This window comes from Perna viridis, chromosome 2 (genome assembly GCF_037379345.1).
Source record: "Perna viridis isolate PV_CMFRI_1.1 ecotype Kerala chromosome 2, ASM3737934v1, whole genome shotgun sequence".
Taxonomy (NCBI): Eukaryota; Metazoa; Mollusca; class Bivalvia; order Mytilida; family Mytilidae; genus Perna; species Perna viridis.
This window is the reverse complement of record NC_142446.1, coordinates 56741973-56762874: the sequence shown is the minus strand read 5'-3', so window position 1 is coordinate 56762874 and position 20902 is coordinate 56741973. Positions and strand designations below refer to the sequence as shown.

Below are 20902 nucleotides of genomic sequence, written 5' to 3'. Positions count from 1 at the left end.
TGATTTTGCCAATTTCCGCTTTGTTTGTAGACATCGTAAAATCTTCTCTGACCCTTTTTTGATATCTGCATCACTGGATTTGCTAAGAAATTTTTTAATAGAATGTTAGGAAAATGAGGTTTTTGACAAAGTTATCTGACATATAACGTTTCACCTACTGCCTGTACAGAGACTGACACTTTAGTTACACCTTAACTATTTCATTAATCAAATCAATATGTTTTTAGTGAGGCAGATAAGGACACGATGGCATTGGAAGACACCACAGTAAGTACATGTGTTTAAAGTGAAACCTGTTTAAACCAAACCCTGAAAAAAATATGACAACCTGTCTAAATCAATCATTTTTTAAAAGTACCTTTACATTATTTTAAATGTATTTTGAATTTTGGTCAATGCTTGTCTAAATCGAACCATTTTTCATTTGACATCAATCTCATATAAGCATCAAAGTAACTTGGATTGATTGCATTCTGCTTCAAGTAAAAGATTGATAGGCTTTAGTGAAATTGAATATGACACTAACACATCACTGATTTCTGGAGTTATTACCCTAGGTCTACCTCCTTAAGTTCAAAAGGGGTTCAGTTTAAACAGGTTTCACTGTATATTTCACTATAAATGTTCATGCACTTAATATTCTTAGTTCTTGGTTTGTCAAAGTTTTGTGAGTTCATGGAATTTGAATTCATGGATCCAGTATAAGTATAAAAGTTGCATTGAATTTGAATTTTTATAAGACTGTTGCATTATGGTATCATGCTGCTGTCGTCATCATTGGTGGCATCCTCATCCGGCATCATGAGACAATTTGGTATCCAGACAACAACATGAGTACAAATGTATAGATCTTTATGAATATAAGGGAAAATACCTGCTAAATGCAAGTTCAGATTCAATTTTGCTACTAGAAATTATTTCCACTTGCCAAAATTTGATTGTGAAATTCTATATGTATTATAAGTTCAGTTCAGAAATAACATGAGAAACTTGGGTTTACAAGTGTAAATTGTCAGTATTTGCGAAATTTAGCTAGTGGAATTTTTTTTAGAAATTCAGTCCCTGTTTTAACTGTTGAGGAATTGTGGACCAGATTCAAGCATTTTCAGGATATCCAGAAAATAAATTGACTATATTAAAGTGAATGGATTGCTGTGACATTGTACCATGAAGTGCTATAACTCCAAAGGAAGGCTTGGATTAATTTTGGTTGTTGTAACTGGAACTATTCATGAGTAAAGGACCAAATAGGGACAACCTTGATTCTGGTCAAATTTTTATTCTGTGTCAAAATTTAATTGTGGTTAAAATTTGGAGCTATATCAAGTTTAAATGGTGTGTAAATACTTGCCTCAACTGTTCAGGTTTTGTATCAAGCTGTGTCCACAGCAAAGCATTTTATTAATTGACTAAAACACATAAACATAAATAAACATCCATAGAAAAAATGTTCTCTATTCATTTTTAAATATTTTAAGTCCTGTTATTTGTAACTATTTCTGTCTTTTTACAGCAAATGATATAGTTAACTTCAGGAAATAGAGTTTGATTGAATGACAATTTTCCTGATGAAATAACTTGGATAATTAATAGGACAATTATATAGATTTAAATACCTTTGGAACTGCAGAAAGTTTTAATCTCCTTGTGAACCAACTCTGTTCCATGAAGTCAACTATTTTACTGGCTGTGACATGCTGTTAATGAAATTATTTGACAGTTTGTACACAGTGAAAGCTTGATAGGTTTTACTGTTTGTGTAACATTTGTCTGTCTCACAATCAACTTGTAGTTTTCAATGCGTCTTCATTTGAGTTGTATACAAGATATGATATGAAGAACTTTTAAATTATGTGTCCCTCTTCTGAAATTACATTTATATGGTAGATGTCTCCACAAAGACAAAATTAAAATTTATTTCAGATCCTATAAAAGTATTACTATTAATAAAGTACCAATTTTCATGGTTTTTGTTGATTTGGCAAACCATGAAAATTTATTTCCAGCAAAAAGAAACTTTTCCATTCATTTGTACAATTGAGTCAAATCCAAGAATTTAAGAATCTACAAACTAATGTTACTCCCTTAAACCGTTAAAATTGGTAACATGAATAAAAGTAATTTTACAGTTATTGTATTTCAATAATTTTTAAAATTGTGGTTTTTATTTACTGGTAAAGAAATATTCAAAACATGCTAGCATTGTTTATTACTTTTTAACTGTCAAATTTGCCATTTAAGGTTTATCTGAATACTTTTTTTCTATAGAATAAACCATTAGAGGGTGAATCTCAGAAAGAGTTCACTGTTGGGCAGTCTGAGAAGACAGCATTGTCTGGTCTAGAGAAAGGGGACATACCTGGTTTAGGAGATGGAACTGATGCTAAAAAAGAAGATGGTGAAGACCAAGAAAAAGGAGAAGACAAGAACGAAGGAGCTGAAGGTGATATTGGAAAGGAAAAAGAAGAAGCTCAAAATCAGGATAGTGAACAGATTGATCAGGGTCAAGGTCTACCTGCTCAAAATTTCAATCAAGGGTTTGGACCTAGAGGTTTTGGTCCTAATCAGGGTCAAAGACCAAGACAGTTTGGTCCAAACCAAGGACAGTTTGGTCCAAGGCAATTTGGCCCAAATCAAGGTCAAGGACCCAGGCAATTTGGTCCTAATCAAGGGCAGACCCCTCAACAGTTTGGTCAAAACCAAAGAGGGCCTAGACCTTTTGGTCCAGGACAAGGTCCTCGACAGTTTGGACCAAATCAACAACAGAATCAGTTCAGACAGAGAGGACAAGAGAGAGGACGTGGCCCAAGACATTTTGGTCCAAGAGGATTCATGCAAAACCAAGGTCCAAGAGGGTTTGGCAATCAGAATCAAATGGGACAAAATCAAGGAAACTTTCAGGAAGAGGAAGACAGTGGTGAACAGTATGGTGAACAGGAACAAGGACAATCAAATGAACTACTCGGATTCCAAGGAAGGTTTCACAGTAGAGGCAAACCTGATAGAGGCATTCGAGGTCGTGGTAGAGGTCAAAATTTTATAGGAAGAGGTAGAGGCCGAGGAGCATGGAATATGTTCCAGGAGGAACAAGTTGAACCTCAACCTGAACCAGAACCTGAAGTTTATGATGAGGAAGAGGTAAAATCAAATTTATAATCTACTTCTTGCTGACTGCTTTTGTAAGAAATTGATAAGCACATGCTTTTTCAAATGACATGTTTTAAATTTGAAATCATAGTACTGTTGCGAGGTACAAAATAGCAAAGATGTTGTTAAAAGATATCAATAAACATTCTTTCTCATTTAAGCATTTAGCATTTTAAATTGGGGATGTGGCACACATGGTCTTATTCACCAAGTGTGGCACACCATGTTAGATGGCTGTTGACATGCAAACAGTTAAATATTTCTTCGTTCTTGCTCTCAATTTAATTACATTGTTCACCTTTATCAGCATAGTGATTATGCTGTCCATCCTTAGTTTTTTGATATTTAAGATTTTTAAGATTTTTTGGGGTTTCCTGATTCAAAACAAAACATGGAGTTAGTAATCGGTTGAACAAGGGTTGGGGGTCATCTTCTTATCTACAACTGCTTTATTCAGTGTAATTTTCACACTCTGTTAATCACATGATGTTGTGCACCTTCTATTTTGTTTTCCATCTGAATGACTTTTGTGGTTTCTTATACAGTTTCTGGGGAGGAGAGCTGGGGGGGTGTCACAAAGTAAACTTTGCTTACTGTTTTTAAACCAGTCTCACAAGGAGGTGAGGTTTTATGTGTTACCATCCAAAAAGTTTCGTGCTATTCTGTCCATCTGTCCATCAGTCTGCCTATTAGTCCATCACCTAAACGTTTCCAAATGATAACCTGAGATCTGAGTAATACATTTTTTTGAAACTTTGCATAGTTGTTTTGTGCCATTAAATACATGTTTAATTTAATTATCAACAAAATATTAAGTATAGTTTTTAAGTCGTGCCATTTTGAACATTTTGCCACTCTCCTTTTTCACTATTTTGTGGAGGGGTATCTGTTAATGTACCATTAATGCCCTTTTCTTTTTTAAGGCTTAAAGGCTGTATTTGACAACAGGTCATTTAAAATGAATATGTTGTAATACACATTATTACATGATGATTTTAGGAGAAAGAAAGACTGAGGAGAGAAATGGAGGAAGAAGGTGAGCAATGGATGGCATCTCATCAAGAAGATCTTGCCTGTGAAAGAAGAAGGGTAATTATCTATAGTCTTGTATAGCAGCACTTTCATTTGGTGCTGTATTGTTAAAGGAAAAGACCACATTAAGTTAGGTTCTTATGAAAAATCTTACCCATTTAAAGAAAAATAAATGACCTTTAATGCAAAATGCACTTTTGTAAAATGCACAAGGCTATGCAGAATTCAAGGTCATTAAAATAAATGTAGATTACCATCTTTCCAGAACTCTTTTATCAGAAGGAATCTATGATGTTGATCATTATCCGACTGATTTTTACCTATATCCCCAGGTTAGCTCATGATGTCACTAAGTTGGTTTGGTACTGATACCAGTACTGCAGATTAACACTGTAAATGTATTAATTTTTGCAGTGTACTAATTTTTTTCTATTTTCGCGATGGACAAAAGAGTGCAAAAAATTGTGCCCACGAAATTTGACTCCTGTCACTTTCAAACACTTATCAATATATAAAACTGCAAATATTGATACCAACGAATATGCTCACTTTACATAATACGCGGAAATTAATACGTTTACAGTATATAACCAAAAACCAACAAAGAATATTCTGTAAATATTTCTACGTTTCTGTTTTTCTTATCACCTAAACATGCTGTCTTGTCAAGCTTTCTATGCACAAATGATATAAGTGAAATATTTTTTGACTGGCAACACCAAAACTCTTCTAAGGTAGTCATTAGATTTTCCACAGAAATACCAGTCTTTTTAGTTGCAAAACATTCATTAATATTTTTGGACATTTTCTTTCACAGTGTGCCTCAATCTCTTCTTAAGTGTATTATGGCAGGAAATTATAAGGAACAAGTCCCAAATTTGCACTTTCTTTGGGAATTTTAACTAATTACCGTTGTACTGTCTCTTTACCACAAGTCTTAATGGTGTCACAGCTCAATCGGTTATGGTGGCAGAAATTCAAATTCCCTAATTAAAAATAATGATTATTTAGTTAAAAAATAAGATTGATTTATTTCAATTCAATTTTCATGAACATTTGAGAGATTAGTTTTGATACATGTATTTATGACTTGCACAATAACACAGTCTTCTCCTTTAAGTGGCTTTGAGAATCAGTATACCATACACAAAAATTTATTTGATGGTGTAAATGAATCAGCATGTCTAGGTGTCTGTTCTCTTTTTTCTTTTTTAGCAAACCTTTACTGTTGTTGTCTGTCAATGCTATTGTTAACATTTCTCTAAAAATCTTATCATCTGAAACTACTCAATGAACTGGGTATTGCTTCACAAAGCTTATGTAAGACTTACATACACATAAGTCCTATTGGTTTGATAAGGATTTATGTGTATGTAAGTCTTACGAGTGCTTTGTGAAATGATATTCTGGAGCCATGCATTATTTTCTATTTCAAAAATAATGTTAATTATACAGATTGGGCACACAGGAACTTAAGGTCATGAGTTAGATCAATTAAATGGATAAAAATTGTACTTAAAGGCTGTTTTATCTATCCATGGCCATACACTAAAAAACCACAAGGGAAACAAGTCGCCATCTCACACTCATGACCTCAAGTCCCTGTGATCAGGCATCAAACATGCTGTCATATCTTTTTATAGAGTACTCCATTGGGGTGGTTTAGACAGGTGTTTGGTTAATACAAGTTCAAAATAAATTTATACTGATATACATTAATAACATTATCTGGTTTAGACAGGATTTTCATTATTCAGGGTTCAGTTAAAATTGGTTTCACCGTGCTTTATTTTCTTTTTTCTTTTCTTATTAATTTGATTTATTTTAATGATTGTTGATAACTTCTGTATAAGGAGGCCTGGGCAGAAAGGCGGACACCTCCACTGCATGGTGATAGATATGATAGACATCCGTATGATGGCCCATACAGAAGTGACCCATACTATGACAGGGTTAATCCATACTATGATAGAAGAGATCCATATTTTGATGAAAGAAGGCCATATGATTATGATCCTTATAGGTAAGTTTAGAAAAAAAGTCATTTAATATTATTTTATAGATGGCAGTGATTTACCGAATATTCCTGGTGTATTTTTTCGATAATTCACACTGTGAAATAAATTTGGTAAATTCACTCTCGCACTTTCTCCAACCAAAATGTCACAACACGAATATCAATCCGCCGTTCACAAAATTTATGTTGAAAATAATAATGAATAATGCAGGAAATCTGAATCGTGAATAAACATAATGTGATCACTCTGTGCCAAAAACACATTAAGATTTAACTTGTGATCATATTTTGGTTATTCACTCTTTCCAATTAATTATCCTATTATTCTCTTCTATATGAAGTAGACATAGGGAAATGAAAATTTCAGAAACCAATGTGATTTTCATTTTATGGTCAATAAAATTGTTTGAAAAATTTAACTACGATTTACTTTAGGGCAGTTTATACTTCACTAACCAAGAAGTCAAACACAAACCAGCATAAATTGTTATGAATATAGTTATGCAGGCATACAATGGTCAATAATTGATACAATCCTTATAACTTAGTTTAAAGTTATAGTATTCCTCCCTGGATTTTGTTTTTTTCAGAATTATTTGAATAAACACAGAATTAGCCTAGCTTGTCCAAAGATATCAAGCCATTCAGAAGGTGTGACTAGGTACAAATCAAGTTTAATTATTGATGAGAAACCTTTTCTTGAATATATGTTCTATATTTATCATATTTATTCTCTGTGTTGACACCTTTGTACATGTAATTGTATCATTTTAAAGGCGACCAGATGATTATTGGTACCCTGATAGATATGGAGTCCCTCCACCCCCTAGAGAACCCTCACCAAGGTTGTACGTTGCCCCAGAGGTCATAGATCATGGTCATAAATCATCAACTGAATTTGGTGCAGATAGAGGTATTCTAAAATTTTATTTTGATGGCTGTGGGATGTCAACTTATTCATCGGTAATATTATGGAACAAATAATAATATGGCCAAATTTAACATAGTGAAAATATTGTTTTTGTATGGTAAATATTAGTTGGTAGGTCAGGTGGGTGGGAAATTATTTTCGTAACACTTCCCTGCAACTACTAATTGCAGCCTCTTGATATTTGGTATCCAGCATCAGGTACTAGTCCCACATCATGGGATCCGATTTCATGCCTGTCGTACATTCCTGTTTAATGAAATTCTGCCATTTCTGTCTTTGACTCATTTTTCATTTAATACATAAGGGAAATCAAGAGAAACCAAGATTATGATAGTAATTAAAAAGAAGATAATCCAGGGGCAATGACAAGACAAAGAAATTAGATACAAACAACAAACAACATGAAATAACCAAAATAACACACTCATAGAAAGAAAGAAATGAAAAATAGATGAACAAACAGAGTCCCACTAAAACTGGGAGTATCAACCAGGTGCACTGGTAGGTAAGTGTCGTCTGCTTTTCTTCTAGAAACACACCACAGTGATTTTCCAACCCTTATTTTAGGTCAGAATTTCAGCCCCATTCCCAATAAGAAAAAGGCTCTAAGAATCCCAATTGTTGGTTGTAAAATTCCCAATTGTCAATAGACGTCCGGTCGCCTTGAGATCACGATTATGTTGTTTTTTTTCTTCTGTATCATACTTTGTTTATTTACATTTTGATCGTCTTTCAGGCAGTTTCGATAGTTTTCCTTATACAGTGAAACTTCTCCAAACTGGACCCTCAGAAAACCGGTCTTCCCTTCAAACCAGCTGTTTTCAAAAGTCCCGGCCGATATACCTTTGAACCTGTGTGTTTTGTCTTCAATAGACCGGCCACCCCCTAAAACTGTACATCGGCCGGTTTTTCACAGTTTTAGTTACATATTACAAATAAAAACAACCTCTCAATTCTGGCCGCCCGGTTATTGTTCACCTGTAATAAATGTGTCAACAAAACTGTAAATGATTACGTAATATTAGGCTATTAATAATTCATTCACTGACCGGTTTTCATTTCATCAGTGGACAGATGATAATTGACAACAAATTTAATCCAGACATTACATTTTGTCAGTGGTTGGCTGTTAATTGGTGTGTACACACGTCAGGCAACCGAGGTCATGTAATAGTACAATCTTTACGATCTTTTAACTGTCAATTAATGTGACCTGTACCCAAGCCAAAACAACATAGGGGTGAAATTATTAGACTTTGTTGATAGTTAATTTATGAAAACAATACAAATAATTAATTACCATCAATAGCCCTTTCAACTTTAATACACATTCTTTCAAAACCGTGAACATTATTTTATCGGCAGTACCGTTTGTAAAATAAAATCAATTACAAATGATGCAAGCTTTGAAATGTAATAAAAGGCCAAAAGTTTTGAATTGGCATTAAACATGTCTTTACCAACAAACTAACAAGGTGTAGAGCTATAGAACACATTAATAGAAACAGCTCTTAGAATGCATTGCTGTTTTTCACAAAACCGGCCACCCCTATAAACTGGCCATTTTTTCTTGTCCCAGTGGTGGCCGGTTTGGAGAAGTTTCACTGTACTATCAATGCCATTATGATTGTATTGCAATCTATTCGATTCTATGTCATCGTTGCACCTGTAGGGAACTAAAAAAGTAAAACAGACAAGCTGAAAAATGATCCATACAATACGTCAAGAGAATATTTCTGGCTGGGCAATTCAATTGCTGGGATGGCAATGTCTCTTAGTTCCAAGTTTTATTAAAAAAAATTGAGCTCAGCTGATAGTGCTGAATGTCGGAAATTAGATTCATTTGGCTTAAAAAAATCAACATGAAAGAAAACTTAAATTTTACTAAACTATTAAATGATTCAAATGACAAATGTTTTATTAATGTTTGAAACTAATGAAAAAGGAAAACAATATGCATTATTAAGATGAATTTTTTATGAGAGATGTACATGTACAAAGTTTTCTTCAGTCTCTGTTGTATCCAAATTGTCTTCCATAGAAGATCTGCACTCTTCAGTACTGAGGGAACTGTAGCGTTTCTCATTTTTATATCATTTCCCAAATTAGCAATTTCACACGCTTTTTTTTTCTAATGGCATGGGCCCCAGGCCCCTTCCCAAAAACGGTAGGAAAATCACTGCACCATCAAGTTGCTCATAAAACGTCACATCTAGGGTAGAAAAAAGAGGATAACTATGGTAAAGAGATAAAAAAAAAAACAAACTATGCCTGGTTGTCATAAATAAAATCTCAAATTAAGATTTCCCTCTAATCCTTGAGTTTCCTTAAATCTTCAATTTTAAATGATTTGAATGGTCAAAATTTGAGCTGAAGAAGGATTTGGGAAAAATCTAAAATTGAGAATTGTTATGACACCTGGCCCTGATCTTATTTCTGAACCTCACTTGAGAAATTTGTAAGACCTAAAGATCTTTTTGTAATATTTTATCTATCCATTTCATCCTTCTGGTAAGTTAACACCAATGCTTACGTACCAATCCATATAAAATTCAGACACTGTATATGGTAGATGTGATTCATGATGTAGAAAAACACACCAAACAAAGATGCTTTTTTTGGTCAGCATATGCTATATTTTAATGGCACAATAGTCCTTCCTGTATACACATTTTTATATTTGAGAAAACAATACATTCATCTCCCACTAAAATCAACCAATTCAAACAAAATCAAGAATGATAACTCTTCCAAAGTGCCAATTTCATATACAATCTATATAAGTTTTATCTCAAAAGTGCAGCATCTGAATGAAAAACTAAGACTGGTTATATGGTTTCTAACTATTTCTGAATTAGAAATAAAATGAATTTCAGTGGGTTTTTGACATGCATGAATCACTTCCTATTTGATATTTATAAAGACTGATACTTTTTTATCCTCTCCTTTTCAATCATAGAATGATATTTTGTTGAGTGTGTTACCTTTGTATTTCATGTGTAATTTACATCAGTTTTTATCTTGGCATGCATGTTTAAGTTGATGTACACTTTCGTCTGAATATAGCTGAAATATTGCTGCTCGGACGTTAAACCCCAACAAACAAAACAAACAAACAAACCAAAAAATACAATTTACTGTTATCATATTTCCACTCTATGAGTGGATGGTACATTGGAATCAACTTGTTTGTCAGACATTCTGTCTGTCTCTCTGCATTTCATTTATCTCCGTTCCAAATGGATGAATTGATTTTAAATTTGGTATGTGGCTTTTTATATATACAAATGTATATTGTAAATGATTTTGGCTGCTTTATATATCAACTTTCTATGTTAGTGGGGTTTATTTAGCACAACAACATGCAATTTCATGTCTATGTATATATTTGTTATCAGTAGAGACAATAGAATATAAACCTCCAGAAGTAATCGATTATGGACATGGAAAATCATCAGATGATCAGAGACCTAGTTCAGGTAATTATTGATTCATTGTCAGCTATTAGTCATTTGTAGTATAGATTGAGTCAAACTTGTCTTAGCAATCACCTGTATTCAACAATAACCTACCTTAAAAGACTATGATTAAAATGTCCTTATAGTAGTGCATTTTATGTCAAATTAACCTGTGTATTAAGACCAACTGTCTTGTGTGACTTTGATTTTGTTCCTTCTTGGAATGTCACTTAAGAGAGGTTTGACTGTGCTGATACTTAAACTGAAAACTAATTTTCAATTGCTGAATTGATGGAAGCATTTTTGTAATGAAGAATCAAAATGTGTACAAGGTGTGGCACATGAAGAAAAAATGCAGAGATTTTATGGCAAGATTTAAGTATTTATACCTCATGATCTCTGGAAACAACCATAAAATGTTTGTAAAGTTTGCCTTTTTAAGATATTGATTGGTCAAATTTATTTGAAATGCACTTTAGAAAAATGGCGGGAAAATTTTCAAGCACTTTTTCCCTATATAAGCAGTCAAAAATTATCTATGTCATAGATGCTTCAGGATAAGTTTATATTGCTTTTTGGTTGTTGTATTGATTATATTTAAGGCATATAAAACCAAATTGAGAAAAAAAAACTGTGTTTCACTCATTGTCTGATTCTTAAACAGAATGGTACATAAAGTATTGAGAAATTTGGTTAATTTTTCCCTATACATGTAATTTTAACATATTTTTTGTCACTTCATGTTGTGGTGAGTATCTATTTGTGGAATTTAGCCTATACATTCATAAATCTTGATTACTTTACACACTTAATAAATTTTTGTTGCTGAAAGACCTTCTAGCTAGAATATTAATCAGTTATTCTTTGATTACAGAATCAAGAGATGATCATGGAGGTTATAGACCTGAATCTGAGTATAGTAGAGATAGTAGAGATAGCTATGATTATGGACAAGATTATAGTAGAAGTAGAGACTATAGTCGGGATAGTCATAGAAGTAGTGATTACTCACGAGACAGAGACAGAGACAGGGATCGCGACAGAGATAGAGAGAGGTTAGAGGAAGGAATTTAGGCTAAAAAATATGTCTGTTTCTTGTTGCCTGACCTACCTGGACTCAAAACCCTTGACCTGGATTTTTTTCCCTTTTAATTCCAGAAAAAAGTTTGTTTCTGGTCCAATCCAGATCCAGATTGCTCCTAGATCGTTATTTTACTATGCCCAAACAATCAAAATGGCTGCTCTCAGTTTACGAGAATGCACTAGTGTGCTGCAGTTAACATAAAAGAAATGTCAATTCAGCAACTCATGAATTGAATCTTTTTCATAACAGACTATCTAAATCAAGTCATGCTGTAATCATTATTGACAATTAAAAAAATATAAATATATTCCAACCTGGATTTGTTTGCCTTGGCTACTGGAAACAGATATATATATATTATTTGGCCTTATGAATAGGAATTATCAGGACAGGGGTAGGAGGAGGTTAAATCAAGTTATTTATATATAGGAAAGTCACATTTTAACTGCTTTAGTGGGACAGTTCTTGATGTCACAGTAATGTAAGTAAAATTCTTTTTAAAAAATAGCATAAACTTGATAATAAATTTCAATATCACAATAAACTTGAAAAATGTGTCCAAATGATTACACTGATGTTCAGTAGTTCACATAAAATTAAAGGCAACGTAAGACGCAGAAGCCTACCTTGATTTATTTCACTCAAACTGCCATCTTTAATACCCAGCTACTGCTATATATTCTTATATCTCTTTCTATTATTTTCTTTTGGTGACTGTGATCGAATAAAAAGTCTTCAGGTCTAGATCGGCTGTTTTGTTTACAATGACATATTTTCACCACTTAATGGACGCATTTCTGATTTTCATATTTTTGCAGATCGAGCAAACATGTGCATGAACCTAAGGTTGAGACAGTTAGTATTGATGACTTACTAATACCCCCAGGAAGAAAACACAGGCCACCCCAGATAGTTGTCATCCTCAGAGGTCTACCAGGTTCTGGTAAAACTTATGTTGGAAAGCTTATAAAGGTAGGTTAAAATTAGATTTCTTGTTAACTTGCATTGGCAGATCTGAGGAAGGGGTTGTGCCCCTCTTATGCTAGATAATTTTTGGTTGGTTGTATAAAAAAAAATCTTTTTTTGTTCTATCCATCCACTGACAGTTTCTACATGATAAACTGAGAGTGAAGCAATGATTTTTTTTTGAACTTAGCACAGTTGTTTAGTACAAGAAAATACAGGTCAAGATCTCTTTTCAGCAAAATACAAAATGTAGTTTTCGAGTTGAGCCATTTTGAACAGTTTTGAACATTCTGCGATCCCATTTTTATTATCATGACATGGTGGTATTTCCAACTGAATGGTATTGGAACTTTTAAAATATCTTAAGTCAACAAAAATAATTCACACCTACTGGTCATTAATGAAAAAAAGATATTAGTAATTTCAAATTTTAACCAACTCAGTGGTATTTTGCTTGCCTTGAGTGGGTTTGATCCCTTGTCAAGTCATATCAAAGACTTTAAAGAAGTCAGTAACTATTTCCCTGTCAAGCTTGTGGCATGTCAATGATCGAGTGATGACTGATTAGCTTGGAGTGCTCAAGTGGGGTGACAAGCTGTTTGTTATGTGAGCTAGCATAGATATAATAATCTGCTGAGCATGTCAGACTAGTACAAACCAGCTTTTTTAAAATTGATCAAACATTCTGGTCATACAATGCATGAAAACATTTATAAAAATCTGACTCAGCCTGTCAGACAAGTACAAAGCAGGGCCTGTTCATTTAATCATGCATTCTAGTCCTAAAATGTATAAAATACCCTCCACAATCAATCAATCAATCATTTTTTTAAAATTGTGTATTTATTACATTGTTTTATAGGATAAAGAAGTTCAAAATGGTGGAGGTGCTCCCAGGATGCTTTGTTTGGATGATTATTTCATGATAGAGGTAGAAAAAACAGAGAAAGATCCAGAGACTGGCAAGAAAGTTAAAAAGAAGGTTAGTATAATGGTTGTAAGGCAAATATTGTTCAGGTTAATTTTGTATAAATTTTTTTTCACATGATATTTTCTTAAAATGAACTAAGTTCACATGAATTTACTGTGAAGGCTCAATTCACCTGAACTCTGTCACAAATTTGTTTTGCTCAATGTAGGTGAACTCATGTGAAATCGTTTTGCCTGTGTATGAAGGCTAAAAGACATGAAACTGTTGTCTCTTTCAATTTTTGATTTAGCAACATATCACAAATTTTACACATTGGATATTTAAAATCCAAAATGGAATATTTAACCATATTTTTATTGATAACATTGATATGCCTGTTAAGAAGTTGAAAGTTATATAGGTATAAAAAATCAATCAATGTTTAAGTTGATAAAATTGTCCCATAAGCAGTAGGATCTAGGATTTCCCTAGGTCTATTCTGAATAAATACCCCCTAATCTCTGTCTGGATGAAGTTTTTGGGAGCATACACAGTAACCGAATTTGAGTTTGAGATGGTACACGGGGACTGTATATCATGAAACTTTCTGGCAAGTTGTCAATCATTTGGTCCAACAGACCAAAGGGTCTGCCAGTTGAAAAAAAAAATATTCTGTTGGTCACTTAAGGGGCATAACTAGTATGCTTAAGGAAATCATTAAAAGAACATTTTTACTGGACATTTGAACCAACTCTAAGATGTCAATCAAGCCCTTATTTCAGTTAATTGGAAAATAACAAGGAGATTTAAACTTTCATTTCATAGGTATTTTTATCTAAGTATAGAAAGTTTAAATCCCTTAGTCAATTGCCCTGTTAGCTATATAGGGAAGTTCATCAAGTAAAAATTGTCATTTCATCATAGGAAGACCAGATCTATCCCCTGAAGTAACTATTCTACTGACTGTAAAATCTATTATTATTTTTACAACCTTAGATTTTAGAGTATGAGTATGAGCCAGAAATGGAAAGTTCCTACAGAAAGAATATGTACAAAAGTTTCAAGAAGACCATTGATGATGGATTCTTCCCTTTTATCATTGTTGATGCTGTTAATGAGAAAGAAAGACATTTTGAGGAATTCTGGAGCTATGCTAAGTCAAAAGGATTCCAGGTAAGTAGTAGACTTTGTATCATATTTATTTATTATATCCCCACCCTACTACAACAGTGGTTTGGGGTATATAGGAATCAGCCTGTCCTGTTCATTTGTCTGTCTAAATGTTTTGTAAATGCAATTCCTGCTATATGAATCAAAGTTTACAGAAATGTTAGATGTATTTTGATATGCATGAAGGAAAGCCAATATTATCATATTCCTGCAAAGGGAGATATTTTAATTAAGGGCTTTTCATTGTCAGCATAATTCCTACTGAACCCCTTGATAGCTTTTGATGAAATAGGTATCATATTGATGTTCTTGAAGAGCCATTGCAATGGAAGATTTTTCAGCTTAACATAATTTATGTATATATATATATGTATAAACAGCAATAGTGCTATATGATTTTTAAATGATGTCTATTGCCAAGTTTGATTTTATTGATACAAAAATAAGTTGACTGAAATGGGAGAATAAATTGTAAGTCTCTTCATGCTTGAATGTAATCGTTGTTATACAACTGATTGTAAGTATGTTTATCATGCAATTGAACAGTATGTGTCGCTAGTCACATGGTTATACATTTTTTTATGTTTGTTTGTTGTTGGGGTTTAACGTCCGAGCAGCAATATTTCAGCTATATTCAGACGATACATTTTTTTAAGCTTGTGGAATTTCAATGAAAATCTATAGATACAAAATATGGGTAATGAAAATGAATGCTCAGGCCAGTGGCTGAAATCATCTTATGTTTGTTGGTAGTGCTTTCTATAAACCATTGGTTGACTTTGAATTGTAGGTTTACATTGCTGAGATACAAGCAGATGTAGCTACTTGTGTGAAACGTAATACCCATAGCAGGAAGCAAGAAGAAATAGAAAAGGTAAAATGATCAGGATTTTGTACATATGTAATATTTCCCGTCATTTAAATTAGGTCAACAAGTTGTGACAGAATTGAAGAAATTACTTTTAAGTGTAAAAAAAAAAAACATTTCCTGGTTATGCATAGGATGCTAGTGATTTTTCTTTTTTTTTCAGCCTGCTGGCAGATGTCCTTGCAGTTATAGCCATTCTATATGTTCGTCAATTAATTTAATCAGAAATGCCTTGAGTGCCTTTATCAAATTTTAGTATCATATTAGTTTCCTTGAAAGAAAAGTTCCTTTATTTTTCATATTTTTTCTCCCTTTGTTCTTAAGGTAGATCATACCTGATATTTCTAGTAGATAGATTTTCTTAGTTTTTCTCAAGGATGACTTTGCATGAAGATATTTAAGAATTATGATGTAAAAACATAGGTCACCAAACTTTATTTTGAGATAATTGAGCCTTGATAAAGTTTTTTAATTTCTACAACATTTTATATGGATTCAGTTGGGAATTTTCACTTTTTCGCAAACTATTAAAAAACTGGTTGAATGATTTTTTTTTATAAATTTATATAAAAACAATTGACATTCTTTCATATTTCATAAAGAATTTTCCCAAGTTCTTTTTCTTGTAATATTAGAAAAACCTAAATTTCCTATTACATTTTTGTGCCAATTATCTCCCCCTATGAATTTTCCACTAATTATCTCCCTTGAGAGAGGCTTTCTACCATTCAATTTCTTATGTCAATTTAAAAAAAAATTAATTTAAACATATTTCTTTTACTTTGTTACAAAAACTATCAGGTAATTTAAAATATGTATGTCAGTACAGTTTTGCAAGATGACAGAAAAGAATGCTCCCTATAATAGGTATTATGTACCTTAAAGAGTTTTGGAACTTTCATAACAAATTAAAGGGGGAATGGATTGTGTTCTTTAGTGAATCTGTCTTAATTTCACACAGATGATTTGAATTCAAAGATCTAGGAATTATGCATGTCAATTTTATGTTGTTCTTGATCTAAATAATGCAGTTTAGTGGAAATGTAGCGTTAATTTCCTTGTTACTACATTCTGTTCTTTAATTAATTTAACAACCTCTTTGTGGTTTCTTAACTTCAGTATTAAATTATTTACTAGATAAATAATTTGTTTAATTACTGTAACATTCATTTAGTCACAGATTTTTTGTGAAGAAGCCCTTAGTTTTTACATTTACTCAAGTTGTTTCTAAGTTTCACTTTTTTATGTCAATCATAAATTTCTTACGGCATTTGCTTAAAGGTGCTTAAGTACAATAAGGCTTCTGCCATGCATATTTTGAATTACATAAATTATTTTTCAGATTGACAAAGGTTGGCAAGAAACACCTAAACATTACCTGAGACTTGATATTAGACCCATACTTCAGGAAGTGTCAATACAAGAGGTACACTTTATCATCAGTTCAGGCCTGGGTTTAATAAAAAAAAAATCTCATGTTGAGAATTTCCTCAGATCCGGAGTTTTTCCTCAAATCTTCAAATTCAAGTGATCTGATTGGTAGAAATTTGAGTTGAGGAAGGATTGGAGGAAAATCTTAAAACATATTCAGAGATTATTTATGAAACCAGATTTAGATCCAGTGCCAGCTTTCACTCTTTGTTAAAAATGTCCTCAAATCTATTTCAAGTTTAAAATTATATGGTGATATATTAAAAAGTGAAGATTTGTAGGCAGTTCCCTGGGTTGTAAAAAACCTTGATATGAAGTATTGTACTTTACATACCACCATAAGTGAAGAAAATAGTTCAGCCTTTTATTAGCTCAAGAAAGTTTTCAATATTTCTGTAGACTCAGGTGCATTTTCATGAATTTTTTTTCTATGAAAAAATGCCCCCTCTTTGTTCTGACTTTGATAATCAGTTACTGTATGATAAGTATCATATTTAATTTTTTTACTTATATAGGTTGAGATGGATTTAGAAGATGATGTTAAGCCAGCTTCCACATCTACTGAGAAAAGGAAGAAAGAAGAAAGTGATGAAGATTCTGATATCAAGTTTGGGGTAAGTCTATTGGTTGAAATAAAGGAGAAACTAATGTCTTCACCTTTTGTTTGTTTGTAGGTAGCAGTAAGGGTGAGTAAGTTTTAGATAAATGTTAGGAAATTCTAATTATTATTTTGTCCTTTCAGAAACATAAGGTAAGTGACTCTAATAAATGATGGTTTACGTTTGCTTTCAGATAAGGCATGAGGTAAGTTGGCTTATTTTATAAATGCCTAAGCTTACAGCTATAAGTATCTCCATACATGTCATCTCTACAGTATGTAGACAGAAAAACAATGAATGAGCGTTGACTTTTATACATGCTGTTGTCTTCCATTATCCAGTACAAACCAACTTTCATTACTTATACTTCCCGTTCGTCTGGTATGTAGTCTACAAACCACAGGGTATGAAAGAATCGTATAATGGAAAGCACGACTACACAGTATCCCAGGCAAACTCCAATGTCCATTATTTATTGCAGAAGATAGATAATGTTAGATAAAACTTTCCCATATCGGTTGACCATACTTCATACAAGGCCCGCATACTGATCAGTTTCCCATATTCGTTAACTATACCTCTTATTATGCATATATAAGGCCCAAACTGACCAATTAGATAGATATTTCCCATATTGGTTGACCATACTTCATACATGGCCTGTATACTGACAAACAAGATAGAAATTTCCTATATTTGTGAACATACTTCCTTTAAGCCCAAATAAGGCCCAAAGTGACCAATTAGATAGATATTTGACATAAATGTTGACCATACCCCATTGTCTGACTTGCCTTGAGGATGTCATTACGAATGTCTTTCATTGAGATTTGATAGTCTTTATTCACACATTGACTACTGTATTACTAGCATTTATGGAAAATCTCAATTTAGGTCATTTAATCATTATTAGTCCTTATCATTTGATCAAGGTGCCCATTGGACCATCATGCCAAGTACATTTATCATAGATTTATCAAGGTGCCCATAAGACCAAATGTATATGATCAAGGTGCCCTAAGGACCATAAGACCCTAATTCATATGATCAAGGTGTCCATGGACCATTAGACTAAATACATATGATTAACGTGTCCTTAGGACCATTAGACCCAGATACATTTGACTGAGGTGTCCATGGACCATTAGACTAAATACATATGATCAAGGTCCCATTAGGACCATAAGACAAACTACATATGATTATGGTGCCAATTGACCATAAGATGAAATGCATAGATCATAGATTTAAACACATTTAGTTAGCCTGTATTAACAGGTAAATATTATCTTTTCGATCAAAACAGAGGATTTTTGGAAATTTTTTTACAAAGCTGGCTGTTTTGAAGTCTTGTTATTGAAATTAATTAGTTTACCCACTATTTTTTTTTATAAGAATTAGATTTGCTAAGTTAGATAAAATATCTGAATACTTTTTATGTTAGTGTTATGGTTGACTACACCATTTTAAGTGGTGTATCCAGTATAATGCTCGGCATGGAATATCTTGTTATAGTGTTGTACTCCTGTTGTGTGTTTATTTCATAAATCTATTAGCAAAAGACAAGATTATTTCGCTTTCCCTGTTTTAAATTAGTTAAGCATGTCTGGCATAAACCCGATTCCACTATTGTGTGCAGATTTAAAATTGTAATTGCAGTGTTATGGTAGCTCAACTTAAGGTTGATTTTAGATATACATTATTACTGATGATATTTCGCTGCTTTAATCATACTGTTGCAGCACACATATATGATTACTGTGAAAATATGTTCTAATTGTTGTTATGAATAGAACATTTTCATATACAAAATGTACCTTGATCTAATGACCCTTGTGTGTGTGTGTTTTATTCATTAAAGGCTGTAAATAGATCAGTTCAAGTCCTACTGCTATTTTATATATGTGAATTGGACTGTATAAAAATCACGGTCTTTTTTTGTATTCATGTTGGTTCTGGAAATCAGATATGATTTGTCTAATTCCCAGTGCATTGTAGAGTAAGTCCTCAAAAGAACCATATTTAAGTAATGGATAATTATATTAATTTTGTATACTCAGTATCAAAAGATTTTACATTTGAATACTGAGTACCAAAATATTAGATATTTTTATACTGAGTACCAAAAGATTAAATATTTGTTTACTGAATGCCAAAAAAATTTATATTTAAATGCTTAGTACCAAAAGACTTAATATTTGTTACTCATTACCAAAAGATTTTATATTTGAATGCTGAATACCAAAAGGTTGAATAGTTGTACACTGAGTGCCGAAAGATTTTGTATTTAAATGCTGAGTACCAAAACTATACTTGGACCAGTATCTATCACCAATATTCATGAGGTCTTATTACAAAAGGTATTAGTTCCAATTATAGTAATCCTTTACTTTTCATATTATATTCATTTGAATATACTTCCTCCATGTCTAAATATAATATAGTTAACTTCAGGGAATAGAGTTAGTCTTTCCTTGATTAAATGATTATTACGTGATGAAATGCGTACATATAACTGTACAATTAACTAGGAGATTTAAACTTTCTATCATTTCATAGGTATTTTAATCAAAGTTTGATAGAAAGTTTTAATCTCTTTGTCAATTTTCCAGTTAACTACCCGAGGAAGTTCACTTAAAATCAAGGTAAGACCAACTGTATTTCCTGAAGTTAACTATATATCTCACTGTAAGAATGAAACTAGTTCATAAGTATGTCCCTTATAATGTGAAAACATGTAATTTCTTGGATTGCTGTGATTTGCAGAAAGGGGTTTTGTAAATATATGTCTATTAACGTCCTAGCAGTTTATCTGTTTATGAAATGATGGTTACATATTTTTTTATTTAGACTGAGATGTAAAAATAGATATTTTATTTCTTTAATTCTGGTTCATAGATGTTAAACACAAGCTCTTTAGAGTTTTTGTATGGGCTCCTCAAGAAGACTTGCTCTACTATTTAATGTTGGTGATGCATTCACATCATTTCATTTATAATTAGAAAGCCTCCCCTCTTCCCGAAGCATCAATGTTATCACAAAGCATAAGAGTATTGAACAGAAATAATAGATGAGAAAGAAACAAGAATCATGATCATGGTAACATACACCCCTTACCAGAAATTTCCCAAAAGACCTTTGTTGTCTTGCATGGTTGTTCCCATTTTTCTTACCGGTAAATTAATTTTTTTTTGTGTTTTTTATACAAGATATGTCATAGTAGTTCTTATAAAAACAATTCCATCGTCTTAGTGTTTAAAAACTGTTAGACTGAAAACATTTGGTTTTA

General features: G+C 32.5%; 1 protein-coding gene across 2 annotated transcripts in view; it reads left to right on the top strand.

Annotated features, from left to right (window-relative positions):
* LOC148626178 (uncharacterized) overlaps window positions 1-20902 on the top strand; it is a 41860-nt gene that overhangs the window by 9453 nt on the left and 11505 nt on the right. For both annotated transcript variants that reach the window (XR_015919996.1, XM_088569940.1), the window contains exons 5-17: window positions 228-267; window positions 2269-3138; window positions 4147-4236; window positions 6033-6202; window positions 6973-7109; window positions 10526-10606; window positions 11460-11640; window positions 12488-12641; window positions 13498-13617; window positions 14542-14718; window positions 15506-15589; window positions 16926-17009; window positions 17530-17628. Coding sequence is in view for 1 of the 2 variants with exons in the window: in XM_088569940.1 (XP_088426066.1) it covers window positions 228-267; window positions 2269-3138; window positions 4147-4236; window positions 6033-6202; window positions 6973-7109; window positions 10526-10606; window positions 11460-11640; window positions 12488-12641; window positions 13498-13617; window positions 14542-14718; window positions 15506-15589; window positions 16926-17009; window positions 17530-17628 (2287 nt within the window). In the remaining variant the exon portion in view is untranslated. The remainder of the gene's footprint in view (window positions 1-227; window positions 268-2268; window positions 3139-4146; window positions 4237-6032; window positions 6203-6972; window positions 7110-10525; window positions 10607-11459; window positions 11641-12487; window positions 12642-13497; window positions 13618-14541; window positions 14719-15505; window positions 15590-16925; window positions 17010-17529; window positions 17629-20902) is intronic.